A 21,538-nucleotide genomic window follows, 5' to 3' on the forward strand; every position below is an offset into this window, starting at 1 on the left:
ACACGAAATTTGGACAGAAGGTTCCTTCGTAATGTAAGCAACCAAGGTGGGTGAAATAAGGACTGAAAGTTTGAAGTTAAGAGTCCCGTGAATTTTTAAATACGTGGGGGGGAGGGGGTGAAACAAAACTATTTTATAACATAGTTCTACAATACAGTGCATGGCCATAGGGATTTCCATGTTAAATTTTATACCCCATGTTAACTTATTGAGTAAATTTTCAGAGCTGAAATTTTTATTGGATGTAATTTGGGCTATCTTTTTGTCGATTTTATTAAAAGTCATGTTTTAAATTAAAGGATATTTCTTTGACAAAGTTAAAATATTTGGATATTGTTGTCGCTAATGGCTGTAGGCAGCCATGTAAAAACAAACATTTACCTGACCTATCTAACTTGGTTGTAAATTTGATATTATTCTGTATTTAATAAACTTTCGTTGTGCCTATAAAAGTATGTCATAGCTAATCTCTCTGAGATAGTCTCTGTTTTGTATAACTTCTTCACGTCTTACAGGCTGGGGTAAACCATAGTACTCTAAACATTGTCTTCCTAAAGACAGCACCGTGGATGGAAATCAGGCACTTGTTGTACACTTCATTTATAATCTGAACACTCTCTCGACACTCTGACTGAACTTGACAAACCCAAAGCTTTGCATGATGACTGGTATGTGAAATACACGACACTATCAATTGTTTTTAAATCCGAGAATTATGTTGGCCCTCTGATTGCATGAAGAAGAGGATCAAGGTAGAAACATTCGGCGTTATTAGGATGAACGGTGTACACTCTACCCAAAGCTTGATCTCTTGACTCCCGGCGCACGATCAACATTGTTTTCACGTGTTCATCTCTCAAATTTGGTACTTTTCCACACATAGTATGAGGGTACTTCAACATAAAGAAGGATTTTTGCAGAATTATCCGGTTTGCAAAGCTCAAAAATGATAGAAGAGTAGTTTTCTGTGAATTATTTACCTTTTCAGTTGCATTATTAAAGTCATTAGGATTAAAATAGACAGCAGGCCATTTTCCAAGTGCATGCGAGATGAAAAACCGCTGGAAATTGTTCATGTATAGGAAAGGCCAGGATTCTCCAGTTGTTAATATATCGACCACTTTCATACAATTTGACTTCATCATTGTCATTTTCAAGACCAAATAATCCTGGTTGGATTTTATATTACCATATACAGGGTGCCGCATCCAGGTCTGGATATAGGGAATTAACATGGGAATTGGTTTTTATTTTATGATATCTCCCCAGATCACTTTAAAGCTATTATTGAGTGATGCATTTGTGGAGGTCGAAGAGGGCTATCGGCCAGTATTTTTTTCAAATCGTTGCATCGCGCTCATTCACTGTAAAAAGGTTTTAAAAATCGTATTTTGAAATTCGCGCCCGATCCGATTTGACGCGAAATGTTCCGTCGCACTGTCGAAGTTCGGCGATCGCGTCTTTGGAATAACCATGCAAAATCTAAATGTCAAAATGAAATTAGAAATTATTCTCAGAAATCAACGAACAATTCAAACTGAATTATTTTATCCAGTGTGATGATTATTGTAGGACAAATTAAACGGAATAAATGCACAAATTGATCCATTCATTCGTCATAGTGCGCGACCCCGTCAAACGAGCCATCTCGAACTACATTCAGACCGTATCCAAAAAGCCCGAGATGAAGACTTCGAGCAGCTGGTCTTCCTCAAAACCCCATCGGCAGGATTGTAACATGTCCTGGGAGCCCTCAAGCTAGAAATGTACTGGCGCTGCCTCACTCAGTAATCACTGAACGACTCAAATTGAATTATTTTATTCAATATGTCGATTATTGTAGGTCAATTTAAACGGAATAAATGCACAAGCTGCACAGAATATTTTATTAGGTTATGTTACTGGTGCTGGTCGAGTCTTTATTACTAAAATCTCATTAAAATGCCATGTTCTACTACGATTAGATCAAAAAGTGAGGGCCCGCTTTTCTTATTGTGTGATGATAAGATTTACCATCAAAACAGCTGGCGCTTTTGAAGAGAACCTTTTAATGAACCATTTAGATAACTACAAATAACAAAACTTAACAATTGTTGATGAATGAAGTAATGAAATATTGTACGAATCTGGAGAAGTATTGCACTATTTTCAAGAATTGTTCAAAAAGACTGGTCTCAGCAGCTGTACAGTAAGTAAGCCGATTTTCAAAACTTCTACACGTGTTGATCAGCATTTGCGTTGCAATCTGAAGACAATATTTGCTGGACTGCTTGTTTCAGCGCGTCTCTGTTTGTATAGCTGGTATTGTTTGAATACAGATGGTCGTGAAGAAATCTCAAAAGAAAAAATTCCCAGGGATTTAGATCCGGCGAATGCACAGACCAATGGGGCGGTGCAAACTTTCCATTCCAACATTGCGGGAAAATACTGGTTCAAATAAACAACATTTATGCGAGCTATATGGCTGGAGATTTGCTCCTGGATGTAACAGACCTGCTGCAGATGCCGCACCCTTCGAGTCCCAGGAAGTATTTGCTGAGCTAGAATATTGTCCTACTTCTGAACATTCAATCTAGATTCGATTAAAAGAGGTGCAATGACATGATGTCCTAGAAGCCCCAGTCATACACTGACAGTTGCACGCCATTGATAACGATAGTCGTGGACCACGTGAGGGTTGTGTTATGCTCAAATTTGATCGTTCTGACGATTATAACTTCCGTTAAGACCACATGAACATTCGTCAGTAAAACAAATGTTCCTCAAAAACTCTCCATCAGCCTGGATTCTCTTAAGCATTCCTTCGTAAAACTCCCTACGTGAGAAGTAGTCCTCAGGCTTCAATTTTTTGTCATGATGCTTTTTGTAACTCTTCTATCCCATCTGTTTAAGATCCCTAGAAAACGTTGTGCCCACCTGGTTTTATTTACTTTTTATCACCTTTGAAAATAAATGTAACTTTGTTTTGTGAAATATTATTTTTATTTTTGTTGTTGTTAACACAATAAACAAATAAAACAGTAATACAAAAGTTTCTGAATCCCAAAACACATTCGTAAGAGAGAAAAATACTTTAAAATGTTGATGAGTCAATGTTCCACATTTCTCACTCAAACATTTCTTGTAACGAACATGCTTCCAGGTGGCAAAAATTCCATCCCTGCTTAACGAATGTAAACCCAATTGACTTCCAATCTTTAGTGATTCGAAAAAAAAGTGTGAAATTTTCCCAAATTACCTACTAATTAAATGAACCGTTGAAGAACAAGCAGGTACTCGCTTTTTCATCTAATCGCAGTAGAACATAGCATAACCTAGTAAAATATTTTGTGCAGTTTGTGCATTTATTCCGTTTAAACTGACCTACAATAATCATCACACTGGATAAAATAATTCAGTTTGAGTTGTTCGTTGATTTCTGAGAATAATTGAGGACCCGGGGTGGGCTAGTTAGCATCATGCTTGCCCGCTACACCTTGGGTCGTGGGTTCGATTCCCGCCATGGCTCTGGGTGTAACGTGTATGTCCCGTTCCCCTGTAATTGGGCCTCAGTGCCTGTTGGGGGACGTAATTAATAAAATAAAAAAAAAAAATAAAAAAATTCACACTGGATAAAATAATTCAGTTTGAGTTGTTCGTTGATTTCTGAGAATAATTTCTAATTTTACTTTGACATTTGAATTTTGCATGGTTATTCCAAGACGCGATCGCCGAACTTCGACGGTGCGACAGAACATTTCGTGACAAATCGGATCGGGCGCGAATTTCAAAATACGATTTTTAAAACCTTTTTACACTGAATGAGCGCGATGCAACGATTTGAAAAAAATACTGGCCGATAGCCCTCTTTGACCTCTACAAAGGCATCACTCAATAATAGCTTTAAAGTGATCTGGGGAGATATCTTCTATATTAATAAAAATGAATCGCCGAAATGTATGTACGCTCATAACTTCAGAACGACTGCACCGAATTGGACGATTCTTTTTTTTACGTGTACCATATTGTCAGGACAAGGTTTATATGTAAGAAAATTTATAAAAAATAAGACGGCTAAAAGATAAAAAAATTTTAAAAATTTTGCATGGGAATCGCCACTTCGAATGAATTTGAATAGTTGGCGTTCCTGACGGACCTGTCGCCTAACTGACGTGTCATACAAAACTATTTCTTCCGTGCGATTGTGAAAAAAGTATTATTGCATTTCAAATCGTTCTTTGTTTTTTCGTAAAAAAAAAACCTCGTTTATTTTAAGAAAAGTCTTAGTTAAAGTGAATTTAGTTACACATTGCGAAAGTGTCTTATTAATTTTGATCTGCCATTCTATTTACCTATGTTCACTTTGTTGGTTTCGACAAAACTTCAAACTTTACCGTTATTCGAGGATTTAATTTGAAGTTTTCAATATTTTAAAATTCTCAAGACAAAATTTACAGATTTGATTGACTGTGAAAATAATTCTGTGTCGTTTTATGAAGTTCATTACAATGCCGAGAAGACGACAAGCTGACATAAGTCCACGAAGTCAATCAAATGTGCGACGAACTACCTAAGGTGCAAATCGCGATGATTTATTTCAAGGGTAATTCGGATACGGAAGTTGATCAGCGTTGTGCTCATAATCAACATCATAATCAAACATTGAAGCGAGACATTGGACGGTATGAATAAAAGTGAGTAGATACTCATATTCGAGGTACGAAGTACCTACTTCATTATTACTCTTATATACCTGAGCATCTACCCGATGTACTGTGTATCTACTTGCAAACATTGTATCTCCCCGGACACAAATTGAACATTTACGCGTTTTGTGAGCATTTAATCTAAAAATGAGCATCGGCGTGGCAAATGACTATTTGTCCTTATAAATGATAAATTAAATGTAATTTTTTTTTCCTTAAGAATATAGAGTTAACAAAGTTAGTTGAGTTACAAAAGTCTCTTTTGCTCCACGTTGGCCACCAACGAGCGATTTTCATGATTTTTGTGAAACTTTGCTGGTTTTGAATTTGAATTTTCTGTCCTCGATAGTTGATGCTCAGCAAGAACCACGAGAAGGTCTGGAGCAGATCTCGCTAGGAAAGGAGAGGGCTAGGAATTGTTAATGAAGGATATAACGTTATACAGTACAATACAACGGAAATACAATACAGGTACCTACAATCTAGCTACAATACAGAATACACTACAGATACAGATACAATTCAGATACAATACAAATGCAAAGTTAGTACCCAATACACCACCGGAAGAAATTGCACCAAAAATTGAGAATGTTGCAAAATGAAAACCCAAGCAAGCACACCGATGGAACTCGGGACGAAATCTATTGGTCACAGCGCTCACACGCCCAAGGGAGAACGCAGCCGCATAAATCCAAGGTCGTCTTACCTCATTCTCAAAGAACGATGCAACCCAGCGTCTAAGGGCCAAAAGAACCCCCCCAGGCCAAAGCGTCTGACGACATGCAGAATTCAAACCCGGAACCAAAGAATGCACTGTTGCAAAATTAATACTCAAGCAAGCACACCGATGGAACTCGAAACGAAATCTATAGGTCGCAGCGCTCACGCGCCCAAGGGAGAACGCAGCCGCATAGATCCAGGGCCGACTGACCTCATCCGTTTAGGATGATGAACCTCATCCGTTTAGGATGATGACCCAGCGTCTAAGGGCAACAGAACCCCCCCAGGCCAGAGCGTCTGACGACATGGAGAATTCAGTCTCGGAACCAAAGAATGCACTGTTGCAAAATTAAAACCCAAGCAAATGCACCGTCAAAACAAAGCATTTGCACCACTGGAGCTAAATTGGCAAGACCCAAGTTAAGTTAGTAACACATACAATATACAGTACAAAATGCTTCAATTACAAAAGTTACAATATACAAATTTCTCCACGTTTGCCAACAAAAAGCGATGACTGTGCTCGCTCGTTGCTGTTGCCCAGCAAGAACCAAACAATACGAGGAGGTCTGGAGTGCGTCTTGCCATTAAAAGAGAGGACTAGGGTTTGATAACATGCGTGAAGGACACCGTATTTTGTAAATTTGGACGCCGTAGTTTAAAAATGATGCATACGGTATTTTGTGAATTATGAACGCTGCACTTTGTATATTCCAAAGCCGTACTTTATCAGTCCTGAATGCATGTTATTAACAACGTATTTCAAAAAAAATCGGGCATTTTTGGAAAAATATCCACTTTCCTTCGTGTTCACAGCACGTAACACAAAACATTTTCGCTAATATTTATTAACAATAAATTAGAAATTCGCGAACACGTGCTACTTTTAAGCCAAAACGGAGCTCCAGTGTTGCTGCTACCAGACCGGAATCAAAACTAAACACAGAGGATGGAAAAATTGACCTTTTATCAGGTAGCTCACGTGACAGTGGCGTCATCGTACATCACGATGAGATTGCAAAAATTATTTTTCATATTTTAGATCAGAAATTGTACATTTTCGGGGTTAATTTAACAATGTTTAAACAAACTAATTTGTTTTTGCTAACCTCGTGTTCTTAGGAAGATGGATTTCGGTTTAATTATCGTATATTGATAGTTATCATATTTGAACATTATGAATTCTATTAATTATGTTTAAATTTTATTTAATTATATCGCGAAAATGTATAGCTTTACCCACCAACTTCAATCGTTTCGAAAATTTATCCAAAATGTAAACATTGACTACCAAACGAATCATGGAATCCGATAAATTAAAACTGAAGTCGTACTTACCCTGTTTTCCGTCTTTTTCGGAAAAATATCCATTTTCGTTCGTGTTCACAGCACTAACACAACATATTTTCCGTAATATGTATTAATAATAAACTAGAAATTCACTAAAACGTTCCACTTTTGCGCCAAAATGAAGCGACGATCTTGCCGCCATCAAACAGAAATTAATACTGAACACAAAGGACCGAAAAACGTGACGTTTATTCAGGTAGCTCAGGTGACAGTGACGTCATCGTACGTCACGATGAGATTGCAAAAATTATTTTTCATATTTTGGCCGGGAAAATGCACATTTTCGGGGATAATTTAACATTGTTTAAACAAATTGATTTGTTTTTAATAACTTCGGGCTTGTAGGACAACGAGTTTCGGCTTAATTATCGTATATTGATGCTTATCATATTTAAACATTATAAATGATATTAATTATGTTTAAAATGTATTTATTTATATCGTGAAAATGTATAGCTTTGATCAACCGATTTCAATCGTTTCGAAAATGTCCCCAAAATTTAAACAAAGTCGAGTGAACGAATCACGGAATCCGATAAATTAAAACTGAAGTCGTACTTACCCTATTTTCCTTCTTTTTTCGGAAAAATATCCATTTTCGTTCCTGTTCACAGCACTAACACAACATACTTTCCGCAATATTTATTAATAATAAAGTAGAAATTCGCTAAAACGCCCCACTTTTACGCCAGAACGACGCGACGATCTTGCCGCCATCAAACAGAAATTAATACTGAACACAAAGGACCGCGAAACGTGACCTTCGGACAGGTAGCTCAGCTGACAGTGACGTCATCGTACGTCACGATGAGATTGCAAAAATTATTTTTCATATTTTGGCCGGGAAAATGCACATTTTCGGGGATAATTTAACAATGTTTAAACAAATTGATTTGTTTTTAATAACTTCGGGCTTATAGGACAACGAGTTTCGGCTTAATTATCGTATATTGATGCTTATCATATTTAAACATTATAAATGATATTAATTATGTTCAAAATTTATTTATTTATATCGTGAAAATGTATAGCTTTGATCTACCGATTTCAATCGTTTAGAAAATTTTCCCCTAAATTTAAACATAGTCGACCGAACGAATCACGGAATCCGATAAATTAAAACTGAACTCGAACTTACCCTGTTTTCGGTCCTTTTCAGAATAATATCCATTTTCGTTCGTGTTCACAGTACTAATACAACACATTTTCACTATTATTTGTTAATAATTAATTAGAAATTCGTGAAAAGAGCCCTACTTTTAAGCCAAAACGGACTCTGATGTTGCTACCACCAAACCAAAATCAAAAGTAAACGCAGAGGACCGAAAAATGTGACCTTTTATCAGGTAGCTCACGTGACAGTGACGTCATCGTACGTCACCATGACACTGCAAAATTTATTTTTCATATTTTGGCCGAGAAAATGCACATTTTCGGGGATAATTTAACACTGTTTAAACAAATTGATTTGTTTTTAATAATTTCGGGCTCTTAGAACAACGAGTTTCGGTTTAATTATCATATATATTTATGCTTATCATATCTAAACATTATAAGTGATATTAATTATGTTTAAAATTTATTAATTTATATCATGCAAATGTATAGCTTTGATCAACCGACTTCAATCGTTTCGAAAATTTTCCCAAAATTTAAACATTGTCGAGTGAAGGAATCACGGAATCCGATAAATTAAAACTGAAGTCGTAAGATAATTAGCTTTTATTTATGCATAAATTGTGCAGTGCGTTCTTTCTAACACTGACCATAGAGATTCCCAACTCAAGGTGTCTACCCCATACTTACTTATATTTTGGTGACTCGATTTTTGCCTTGATGGTTGAACACTGTCACTGTTTTCCGTTTTTGTTGTATCGAGATACTACTTGAGCATCAACTGTTACCTACTGAAGTATTAGCATCATCTAGAAAAACTAGAAATATTTTGATTTGATATTCGAGTAGATACTTCGTATTTCGAGTATGAGCATCTACTGAGTTTTATTTATATCAACCATTGTCAAAAATTTGATCGAACGTTGTTTCGACAGAACTTCCTTCGCACCAAAAGTATAATGAAACATATTCAGCATTTTCGAGTTGAGTCTTTTCTTCATACAATTTTGTGATGACCTAATCAACATTTACGATCAACACGTATACCACCTTGGATTGGTGCAGTGTAATACTAAAAATAACTGTATTGTATTTCCAAAATTATCTGCGAAAATCGAGTGGGCCGTTCCATCAATTTTTTGGGGGGAATAAGTAAATATTCTTAACAATTTACCATGCTTACAATAACTTTAAAACGTCTGCAAGATCTCAAAGAAGTCATTTCTTCAACTCTTGAGTTATTCTCTAAAATAAATTGAATGATCCATACATTTTTTGGAGTCACTGTAAAAACAAATCTAAAAAATATGAATGCAATGATAAGTTACGAAAATATACTGATGATGTTTTGCACATTTTAGATAGGATTTGTTCGGCAAAATCTTGAGATGACGTCATCAAGTTTTTGGGCTTGATAAACAGATATATTTTGATTAAAAACCTACCATGTCAAACAGTAACTTCAAAACGTCTGCAGTATTTCAAAATTCAGTTTTGCAATTCTTGATTCAATCAATAAAATAAATTGACTCAGTGATTAATTTTTTTGAGGCACCCCCTATAAGCAAAACCAAAAATTATGAATGGAATGATAAATCACATGTATAGTCTCATCCTATCTTGGACATTTTAGAGAGGATTCATTTGGCAAAATTTTGGGCTGACGTCATCAATTTTTTGGAGGGGATAAGTAAATATATTTTGAATAAAAATTTATTATGCTTATCATATGTTTAAAACATCTGCAAGATTTCAAAGCATTCGGTTTTGCAGATTCAAAATTAAATTGTAGGTGAAACGAAGTTCACGGGGTCAGCTAGTTATAAAATAAAAACCAATTTCCATGTTAATTCCCTATATCCAGACTTGGATGCGGCACCCTGTATATTTAATAGATTTTACAGAGTTACAATACTATATGTTGATGTGAGCAGCAAAAGTTCAAGACAAAACTGGATTGTACGGTACCACCCATCTGTTATCTAGGGTTACACCATGGAATTCAACCGTGAATCTACCATCCGCGGGACCTCTTCGCCGGTATTGAGGGTAGCTGTCATCGCCTGTTTGGGCTTCTTTCAGGAGAATTTAAGGAAATTTTTTGCTACAGCGACCTCCTTTCATGCACGTACAACAGAAGTAGTTTTCCCGTACAAACTTACCCACCACTTTTTACCCTCTTAGGGGTTGAATTTCGGAAAATGGTGAAATACGTGTTTCGTTATTTGTGTTGAAAAGCATTAATACCAAGTTACACGTAAATGTTAACAACAAAAGTGGTTAGAAAATAGTCTTCCTGTACAAACTTTCCACCCTTTTAGGGGTGGAATTTCCCAAGTTCCTTCCTTAGTGGATGCTTACATCACAAAAAGAAACTACTGTCCAAATTTCATGTTTCTAGCTTCAGTAGTTCAGGCTCTGCGTTGATGAATCGGTCAGTCAGGACAAACAATTTTATATGTAGATATAGATTAAACACATTACATAATTTCTAAATTTTAAAATTGATATTAACTATAAAATTAGAACAACTTTCAGAGAATAGGATTAACGATTTGCTTAAATTTAATTTATTTGTTAACATTGCTATTATCCCTTGTATTAGCAGTGTTAACAATGTTTGTCAATGTTGCTGCTATTTCATTGTCAGTTAGGTCTTTGGTTATACACTGAGTTACAAAAAAAAAAGTGGCGCACTAGAAAAAAATGGTGTTACGTGTTCCTAAATTTAAAAAAAAATATATTATTTTGGCTCTGATATTATATTTATATATTTTTTAAGATCCGAAAATGTGCAAAATAAAGTACGATTTCGGTTGCAATACTTTGAGGTTGTTATGCAACGCTTATTGTAATATTTTTATCCAAAAAGAACTAAAAACTATACTATTTTAATAGAAAATGAAAAAATTCAATAATCAAACAAAGCTGAAAAAATATAAAGTTTCCAAAAAAGCAAAATCAATTATCATTGACACACTGTTTAAGGATGTCAATAACGGGTATTTCCCTCACGAACCTGTAAGACTGCTGCCATTCCCCAGAGCATCCCATGAAATAAATTGTTTATTTCTTCTTGTTGGATATTCTCTCATTCCTTTAAAAGCATATTCTGAAGCTCATGTAAAGTGTGGGGTGCAGGTACACTCAATTAATATGCAGGTCAAGAAACAACATCAAAAATAAACGTAGTAAAAACGTCGAAGCACTGTACTCAGAAAAATATTAGTTGGCCCGTTTTTCATGCCGGCGAGTGTAGTAAATCCTAGTTTTTAAGAAAATAAAGACTTTACTAACAATCTAAATGTTAAATCTAAAAAACTCAGCAAAAAGGTCATTACAATAAACAAGTTTTCTTTGTTCTTGTCTTTAAATTAATAATATGTATTGTCTCCTCGAACATTCAACAGTGTAGAAATCCTCCTGGGCATGAGTATTAAATTTCGAATGACGTCTTGGTCAATATTTTCCTATTCTTCTCTTAATGTTGCTTTTAACTCTTGCCGAGTTTCTGGACGCGCCGGACGAGCTCTAACACGTCTTCCTAACTCATCCCATACGTGTTCTATGGGGTTCATGTCAGGGCTCATCGCCGGCCGTTCCAAATATTGAATTTCTACCTCTTGTCGATAATTAATTACACATCTAGCAACGTGTGGTCTTCGTTATGTTCCATAAACAAGAAATGAGGTCTTGTAAAATGTTTCTAATGTAAGTATTAGCGTTTAAAGAACGTCCCTGGAGAATAAAAAGGTCGGTTTTCACCTCTAAAGAAATTCCACCCAATACCATTACAAACCCTCTCCAAAAATTTTCTTGTTGGACCATAATCGCTTCACAAAATCGTTCACCTCTTCTTTTCCAAACTCTGTGCCGACCATCTGGTGAACGCAAACAAAATCGCGATTCGTCTGAAAAAAGCACTCGTCTCCAATCGTTCGCTTCCCAGTTTTGCAATCTCGCAAATTCAAGCCTTCTTTGTTTATGGCGTACCTTAGACTCTGTAGAGTTAAAAATCTATCGTCTCTTGCCCATGTTGCTCTAGGACGACCTGAAGCAGGACGTCGGGTGTACGTCTGAGTCTCACGGAATTTTTGCAGTGCTCTGCATACCATTGTCTCTGGTTTCATAATGGCGCGTGCTGCGTATCGAATACTTCGTTCATCTTCCATTAAAGTTGCTGCTGTGGCAACTTCTTCTCGGGTTATTTGCATTTTCGAATAAAAAACGATCAACAATAACAATAAAAATAAACACAAAACACGACACCTCAGAAACGTGGATAAAACGTTTTTTTTAATGGAAAAATTTTTTGAACACGGACAATAACAGTTAAAGTTGAAAAAAAAGCTCTGTCGATGGATTAATTGAGATATTGCCAAATCAAAGCGATACAAACTGAGTCATAAGCCGCCTACATGAATATCCAATTCTACAAATAAAGCATGTCTACAAAATTTAAAAAAATTGTAGTGCGCCACTTTTTTTGTAACTCAGTGTATTTACTTCATTGCTCTTCGGTGGTTTTTGGGGAATCTAACCGAAAAATTTTTCGCGTCACGCCTTCCTTGTGTTTCACTGATTTCTCAATATACTGCTCCGCTACACTCTTCGATTTCCACCCGCCATGTCTCTTGAGAGATATAATGTCACCTCCAGCATCTACAAGGAGAGTGGCAGACGTGCAACGTAAGCAATGTTCGCTATATTCATTGGGATTTTCCAATTTTAAAAATGTAGCTACTTCTTGTGGAACATCGCTAATCTTGTGAATTTCAACTACTTGTCGCTGACACTTTCCATTTAGGTATTTAACAAAATTCCACGTTCATGAAAATTTTTTGGTCGAAGAGCTATATATTCTGGTAAACATTAAAATGTTTTTCCCCCATAACGGTAAATGATCTTAGCTTTTTAGTTTTCGTATGAGAAATCGTTACAAGTAAACCTGATTTAACATTTTCAATATTGTCTATTCTTAATTCCACCAATTCCTGACAACGGCATACTCCACTCACTCCGAAGATTACAACGACCTGAAGGACAACTTATCGTTAGTGTGCAATCATTTCATTAATTTAAGTTGTAAACTTACTTTCGTAAATAAATATTTTTCATTTGGAGCATGGCTTAAAAAATCTTCTATTTGGCAATTTGTTAAAACTCTTGATTTCTTTGACTTGTAATCTTCTGCTTGTTTCTTCAAAAACGCTCTTATAGTTTTGAAAATGTTTCTATATCTATGCCATTTTTTATATTTACCATCGAACATTGCGACCATAGTGTGGATGATTTTATTGTTTTTGCCAAATCAGCAAAATACACCAGCAAAACGTTCTCGGAATAGGTTTCAATGTTTTTTTCCATCTCATGAAGCGCTTGTAGGCAAACTCATAGATTTCACGCGATTTGGTCGGAAGTAAGTCTGCAATCACTATTTGTGCCTTTTCGGCCGCATCTGGAGGTAAATCTTCTTTAACATTCATTATTGGCGAAAAATTAATCAATTTTTGATACTTTTTGAAAATCAGTGACACAACATAAATAAAAAATAGGTAATCATGACTACGGAGATACCAGACTATTGATTCCATTTTCATTAAAAAAATTTTTAATTTAATTATTTCCTGTTTTAGTGTTACATTAATGGCTGGAGAAAAAATAGCATGTTTCATTTGGATTAAAAGTGAGTTTTTTGACTGGCAAAATTTTGCATTCGCTTGGCTCCGCTATGCTACGCCTCGCAACTATCAACTTGATAGTTTTTACCGTTTTCATAATTTAGACTGATAATAAAAAAATTATGCATAATCACATAAACTAACTGCACATCATTGTTAAGTGGATCTGTATCAAAAATATGATCATTTAAAACATTAAATATATTTTTGAGGTTTAGTAAACTAATGGTTTGAATTATAAGGATGTTAATAATATTCGCTGAAATATGATAATTCGTAGTTCTAAACGTGTTTTCAGCCATTTTGCAAACTTTGGCAACATTAATTGATGGCTTTGTAAGTCCACCTTTGTTTTTTTCTTATCTACAATTTTGATTTCGTAGGTAATATTTGATCATATCCCTTTGTTTTTTAATAATTTTTTCAGAAACGTTCCAATACAATTTTCGCTTGGATTGTAATTTCAAATCAGGTTCTCGAAAATCTCTTACAGGCACTGGTTCTCTTCTCCTTTGCCTAAATTTATTATATTTATGATAACAGTCGTTATTAATACTAATCAAATTAAAATAAAAAGAAGATTACATTTTCACCGTAAAGTGAATAGAGTAACATTTTCATCTTGGCTGGGTTTTGGTTCAGACCTGAAAGCTTTAATAAATTAAATTAAAATTAATACATGATTTATGAAAATATTTTAGATAATTTTTTCTTCGTTAACTGTTTCTTAATCAGCGGATTTATGAAAGTTGCGTATCTGTTATTTTTATACTGTAGACTGGAGAAACCACTGGCCATCCTTCCAGGTAAATCGCGCCCTAATTACTTTTGGAAATACGGTTCATTCCCAATATTTTTGTCCGTTATTTAATTGTATTAATAGTATGTTTTATGATGGTCGAAAAATCCTGTTATTTTTCATCGTGAGTTTGCATTGAAAGCATTTAAAGCGATACAGATGTGTCAATATCTCGAAGATAATAAAAACTCTAATAACACTAATTAATTAATGGTATAAACCTTTTCCTGAACTTATTCTTCAAGAAGGAACTGCGTTTTGTCGCGCCTGCTCCAAACTAATATAGTTTTGGAAATTTCATTCTACCCTATAAAATTTTATTGACGATAACGAGACGGACAGTAGTACAATGGTTAGAACATTTAGCAGGTAGTTGTACTCATAAAATAATGGTCATTTCCGTTCATGAGTAACGATGGTCCCTGTCCGGACCTGGATTATTCTGCTTTCTAACATCTGGGGATTACCGGCACGCGACTTAAGTTGTAAATATCTCTTGCTATTGTACTATTATCCGTCTCGTTATTGCCAATAAAATTTTATAGGGTACAATGAAATTTCCAAAAGTATAAGTATTTTTACATCTGTGGACGTAGTACACAGTTTTTCTATTTACAAATGCATACTTTAGGAGCACCGGAAAAACTTTTTGTTAGAATATTTCGAAAATTATTTAAAAGTAAATTGTTACCAAAATAGCAATTAAATAGTCGATTACTACTATTTCTAATTTGTTCTGTTTATATTTATTTTTTAGTATAAGAATATTATCTTTAAAAATGCGGTTTATGTATTTTTTGTAATAAAACGTAAGCTCTGGAAACCTGTTTTTGTAATGTGTAAATAATTTCATTTGGGTTATTACACTTTTTTTTTATTTTTGGAGCATATGCAACTGCATATCTCTGCATATATTAAGAAAGTTACTGCATATTTGCATAAAATTGATGCATATCATATTATGACCATATTTCTCAAAATTTTGCTGCATATTTTCCGCTCTCTATTAATCAGTTTTCTAGGTTTTGTTTCGATTTTTTAATGTTTTGGAAAACTGAAATATTTAAAAAAAAAGTTAATTCTTTGTTGTTGTCTAGGATTAATAGAATTTATTAATGCCGTGAGTCATCATTTTTAAACAGCTTACCACACACTCTTGACGTCGAAGTCGGAACAAATGTATCTGTTTTAAATATAACAATCCATTACTTTCTTAGCAACAAATTTGTCGGAAAACTAAAATAAGTATTTCGTAGATGTAAAATAAATATTAAGAGCTTTTGTGATACTGCTCCTCGAATCCAAAAGCACAACAAAATGTAACCATCGTATATATGATTGTTAATATAAGAAAACTAACTCTTCGGTCGTTCCTCAAACAAGCGTTCATGCGGGAAGCAGGCTATCCCGAACTAGTTACGTAAATTACTATTCTAACCCCAAAACACTTACATAATCAATAATTGTTTGTATAGTCGTCTAAAAAACGTGCGTACCTCGACCACAGAAAAATTTTTCAGCCTCATGAAACAAATAACTATTTTAGAAAAATTTCTTTAAATTATAAATTATAGTGAATATGTAATATTTGTGAACCTATACGAAACATGGATTTACCAGAGTTCTTCCGTTCTTCATTGAGTACATGATTCAGATTGAAAAGTAATCCCAGCAAAATTACAAGTGGAGGAAAACCACTAAAAATTGGGCGGGATACTTTTTCAAAACAGAGTGTTCATTCAGCTTACCTAAGTATTCCTGCTTTCAACAAGTTGCAACGAAAATGTGTGGTGGTAATGAACAATTCACCATACCATGCGGCCAGTTGAAAAACCACCTACATTTTCTAGCAGAAAAAATCAAATGCAAGAGTAGTTGGGCAATCACTAATCACAATATTGAATGTGATCAAAATTTTGCAGAAAAACAATTGTTGGATTTATTCAACCTTTTACAACTGATCGAAAAAACTATTTTTGACAGACGACACATTACGGGAAAGTGAGGTTCTTAGATTCCCCCATACCATTGTCAATAAAACCCTAGTGAAATGGCGTGCGTTTTTTTAAATCCTAAATACTATAACAAGCACATAACTTTTCGGCCTTCATCCAAAAATAAGGTCGAGAATTTATGGTTTGAAGCTGTTTCCAAATGTACTCCAGAGACCCACAAAACATTACTGAACCCTAAATGGGAGTGAGTGTACAGTGCACTTAGCTCAGTATATAGTTAAATAGTGAGTGTTTTTTTCGAAAAATTGGTTCATTAGTTAACAGTTTTTTTCTGAATCGTGAGCGCGTTAAGAAATCAGCCAGAATCGTCCATTCGTAGTGAGGTAACAACTTTAACCTCATTTGATAGTCAGCGAACGTTTTTGTTCACAAAAACTTTCCAGTAGATATATACTGGTTTTTATTGAACAAAATTAAGCAACCAGCTTTACTATGCACCTGCTCTGGTTGTGTCCTACCTATCCACCGATTTGATCTACAAACATGAGTTCATCCCCTACTACTGCTAATCACGTTAGCTTCCCTAAGAAGGACCAAGCTGTTGTACTCAATTCCGTTAATGAGACGAAATTAACTGATTATGTTGTCGCTGTTGGTAGTTTAGTCCAGCCCAAAAACGTCCTCTTCGCTTCAAGAATAGCGAACAACCGAATTTGTATATATCTAAAGGATAAACTTTTAGTAGACGAGCTTGTGACGAAATATTCTTCATTAACTATTAACAATCAAGAAGTTGGGATTCGACGTCTGATTACACCCGCACAGCGAATAATTATTTCAAACGTATGTCCTACCATCCCCCATGACAGCATCCTCTCTGTTATCAAAACGCTAGGTTACAAACCCGTCTCTCCTGTGTCCTTTTTAAGGGCAGGGATTCAAAATGAGGAGTATAGTCATGTACTCAGTTTTAGACGTCAGATATTTGTCACGCCGGATGAGTCGATTGACTTACCTTCGTCTTTGGTGATAAAACATGATGGTACAAATTATCGCATCTTCCTTACTTACGACGACCAAACTTGTTTTAAGTGTCATTTGACTGGTCATATAGCCAGCCAATGTACCAGCCAACCCCAGGAAATTACAGACCCCAACATTTTGAATAAACCTACACCTACAAATGTCCAAGATGAAGTTACCACCAGAAACGCAAATGCGCCGACAAATGAAACAATGGAAACTGAACACGTGCCTGAAAAAGCTAGACCCTCTCTTGAAGTATCCGCAAACAAAAGATCAAGTTCTAACGCTGAGTCACCTGAGGCTGAACATTCGATCCCTAGCAGTGAAAACAGTTCTTTTGATCGAGCGTTTAAAAAGGTTAGAACCAGTGATTCCACCGAGAGTTTGACGGGCACATTTGAATTATTGGAACCTGCGCGTAGTTTATGTGAAGTAGCCGATCCGCCTTTTGTTCTAGAGTTTTCCGAATTGGTTAAATTTATGGAAGATGTCGTAGGTGAATCTGACGTTTTAACCATTGCTTTTAACTACACTAGTGACATTGTCGGCCTTCTGGATGAACTTCATCAAATTTATACCTCGCTTTCTCATACCAGTATACGAAATCGTTGTTTGAAAGTACAGCGGAAACTTAAAAAGGCTTATGCCCGCCACCAGACTTGTAGTATGGAGAGTAACAATGATCCAGATACTTATTAGTTTTTTTTTTTTGTTTTTTTTTCTTTTCTCTTCAAATTCATGGATGCCACTGAACCCTCTGCTTCTTTGTTTTTGTGTCCTCTTATGTACTGTAACACCGCGTCGTTATATGCAAAGTTTAATGAGTTCTCTGCTTTTGTTTTAGTCAATAAGCCTTCAATTATTTTAGTTAGTGAAACGTGGCTAAACCCTAAGTTACCTGTTGCTTTAATATCATTGTCTGGCTATCATCTATTTAGAAAAGATAGGCAATTTAGTAGAGGAGGAGGAGTTTGTATATATGTATCTGACCATGTGATGTCTAACTTCACAATCACTATCATAGATACACCTACGTTAAACATCGAGTCCTTAGTTATAAAGCTTTCTAACCGTTCCTTAACGCTTGCTCTGGGTTGTATTTACAGGGCTCCGTCGACTGATTTTGTGAGTGATTCCAAACTTTTTGACATAATATCTAACTTGGCGAACGATTATACTAACCTTCTTATCTTTGGCGACTTTAATATGCCTGACTTGAGTTGGCCTTTAGCAACGCTAGTATCTTCGAATCCTTCTTATCAGTTGTTATTGGATGTGTTAAACGATTCTCACTTGTGTCAACTAGTTACTCAACCAACCAGGTATAGAGTCAATCAACAGCCCTCGGTTTTAGATCTTATTATTTCTTCCAGCCCCGACCTGCTCTCTAATTTAGAGTTTACTAGTCCGATTGGTAAATCAGATCATGTAACGATTATGGCCAACCTACAAGTCAGCTTTCCTACTCATAATAGGATAATTTCATTCACGCGGTCGATCACTAATTATCGTATGTTAGAAAATGATTTGGTCGAAACTAACTGGGAAGCATTATTAATGCACGACACCGTAGAGGAAAACTGGGAAGTCTTCAAATCACATTTACTTGAGTTGTCTAGTCAAAATTCTGTATCTAGAACATTCACCCGATCGGCTAAAAAACCATGGATAAACCACCAGATATTACAGATGGTTCGGCGCAAGAAAATCTTGTGGAAAACATACAAACGAACAGGTAACGAGATGGATTATGCAGCTCATAGGACGTTTTCTAATTTATTAGCATCGAAGATTAAAGATTCCAAGGTGGCTTATGAAGCTCGTCTTGCTAACAGTAAAAACCCAAAATGCTTCTATAAATATATTCGAGATACTCTTGGTGGATCCGTAAGGACACCTCAAATTCAAAATTCTGTTGGCACTCTAATCACGGAAAATGAAGATATTGCTAACGTTTTCGCTGACTCGTTTGCAAATCAGTTCATCATAGAACCGTTACATAGTCCCCCAGATATCGCAGCGCCTCAATGTAGTGTATCTTTATCTAGTGTTGATTTTATTGAGGATGAGATCCGTGTGAAGCTGCAGAAGCTAAAGAAAACCAAATCTCCTGGACCTGATGAGATATCCGCTGCCATTTTGAGTGAGTATGCTTCTGCCTTAGCAAGTCCACTGAGTTTGCTTATGCGTCAATCTCTAAATAGCGGGGAGGTGCCGGAAAACTGGAGAGTAGCTACAGTTAAACCAATTTTCAAGAAAGGTAATAAACTTGACGCCGGAAACTATCGTCCAATCAGTTTAACATCCACAGTTGGTAAGGTTATGGAATCCATCATCAACGATCGTATGATGGAGTTCCTTCTGGACAATAAAGTTATTCCTTCTCAACAGCATGGATTTATTCCTGGCAGGTCCGTATCCAGTAACCTCCTTTGTAGCCTCAATGATTGGAGTAGAGAGTTAGACAGCGGCAATCCCGTCGATGTTATCTACTTTGATTTTTCCAAGGCTTTTGACAAGGTTCCCACTCGTCGTCTGTTGCATAAATTGGAAAGTGTTGGTATCAGGGGTTCTTTGCTAAGGTGGATTCAAGGATTTCTATCCTACAGGACTTTTAGGGTAAAAATTGGCAGTTCCTTTAGTTCTCAACGAGAGGTGTTAAGCGGAGTTCCACAAGGTTCTGTTCTGGGCCCCCTTCTTTTTACTATTTATACAGCCGATCTTGCCCGAGTTATTAAGTGTCCATTTACATTATTTGCAGATGATCTGAAAGTGTATAATACCTGTGTTAACTGCGATCTTATAAATGCTGATGTTAATACTGTTTCAAAATGGGCGCATGAATGGCTTCTTCCTCTGAACAGAGACAAGTGTTGTATACTCCACCTTGGCAGCAATAATCCCAAGCTTAAATATTACCTTGAATCGCATTTATTAAAGGATGTTGACTCGCAAGTTGATTTAGGTATAACTATCACGTCCGACTTATCCTGGTCGGCACATATTTTAAGTGTTGTCAAAAAAGCCAACACTGTTGTGTATCTAATGCAAAAAGTATTCTCCAACGCATCCCCAGCAACGATAGCAAAATTGCATAAGTCCTATGTGAGACCCCTACTCGAGTATGGTAACGCTGTTTGGCACCCTGTTCTAATTAGAGATAAGCAGGCGATAGAATCTGTGCAACGCCGTATTACTCGTATCCCGTTCAGTTTTCGTCGTCCTAAATACGAAGATAGGCTTAAAATCATGATGTTGCCTACAATGGAATATCGGAAAATCCGGGGTGATGCAATAACAACTTTTAAAGCTGTCAGCAATGTAGGATCACCTATCCGTTTACTCTTCTCCATCTCTGTGGATTTTCGAACTCGCGGACATCTGTTTAAACTGCAGAAAGAGAATTTTCGAACCAGAAGCAGGCAGTTCTTTTTACCAAACCGAATTTTCAACACATGGAATTCAACTCCTTCTCATATTGTACAGAGTACTTCAGTAGCTAATTTCAAGATTGCCTTCGATGCCTTCCAGACTGACCAGTTTAGTGTTTAGAGTATTGGAAATATAAAGATTTATTTATATTAGAAGTAGATTTAGTTTATATTTAGTTAGTATCTGCACTGTTCCTTGGGCATAACAGGACATTGTCCTCTGCCCAGTTAACTTTTTTAAATAAATAAATAAATAAATAAATAAATAAAAAAATTTTAGTAAAATTTATAGTAGGTAAAATTAAATTATATCAGTATTAATGTGATCCCTTTACTCTTATTTCAGAACTTTCGCTGAGCAGATTCAACGTCCCTTTGGATTACGTTATAATCCCTATACACAAAGTGTTGAAGTTCTTAGCAATGAACAAAAAATCACTGCTGTTGTTTCAGAACTTCGTGGAGACCTATGCATTGTTAACAGCGCTCTTAAGAAAATTAGCGCACGTAATTCAAACTTGAATATCGATAGAATTACAAGTTTACTGCAAACCGGACTTGCTGCTAAAAATGAAGAAGAAAGTAACTAAACTAGTAAACTCGCAATAATATGGGCGTAGCAGTGTGGTGTGTATATCTTTTTTATTATAATGTGCAAAATGAGTGCACTTGTTCAAATACGTTAAGTATAGCTTTCGTTGTTTTATGATAATGTATTATATAAACTATAATTCTTAGTAGTGTCTAGTGAAATAAATGAACCTGCATCATA

At 35.7% G+C, this 21,538-nt stretch overlaps 1 protein-coding gene across 1 annotated transcript in view; it reads left to right on the plus strand.

Annotated features, from left to right (window-relative positions):
- LOC135135493 (tryptophan 5-hydroxylase 1) overlaps positions 1-21,538 on the plus strand; it is a 77,330-nt gene extending 55,792 nt beyond the window's left edge. Inside the window, exon 8 of the mRNA XM_064064559.1 lies at positions 21,113-21,538. Within this exon, the coding sequence (XP_063920629.1) occupies positions 21,113-21,356 (244 nt within the window). The 3' untranslated portion in view covers positions 21,357-21,538. The remainder of the gene's footprint in view (positions 1-21,112) is intronic.

This window comes from Zophobas morio, unplaced genomic scaffold, assembly GCF_036711695.1.
Source record: "Zophobas morio isolate AGI-343-1 ecotype UQ-CSIRO unplaced genomic scaffold, CSIRO_AGI_Zmor_V1 ptg000024l, whole genome shotgun sequence".
NCBI lineage: Eukaryota > Metazoa > Arthropoda > Insecta > Coleoptera > Tenebrionidae > Zophobas > Zophobas morio.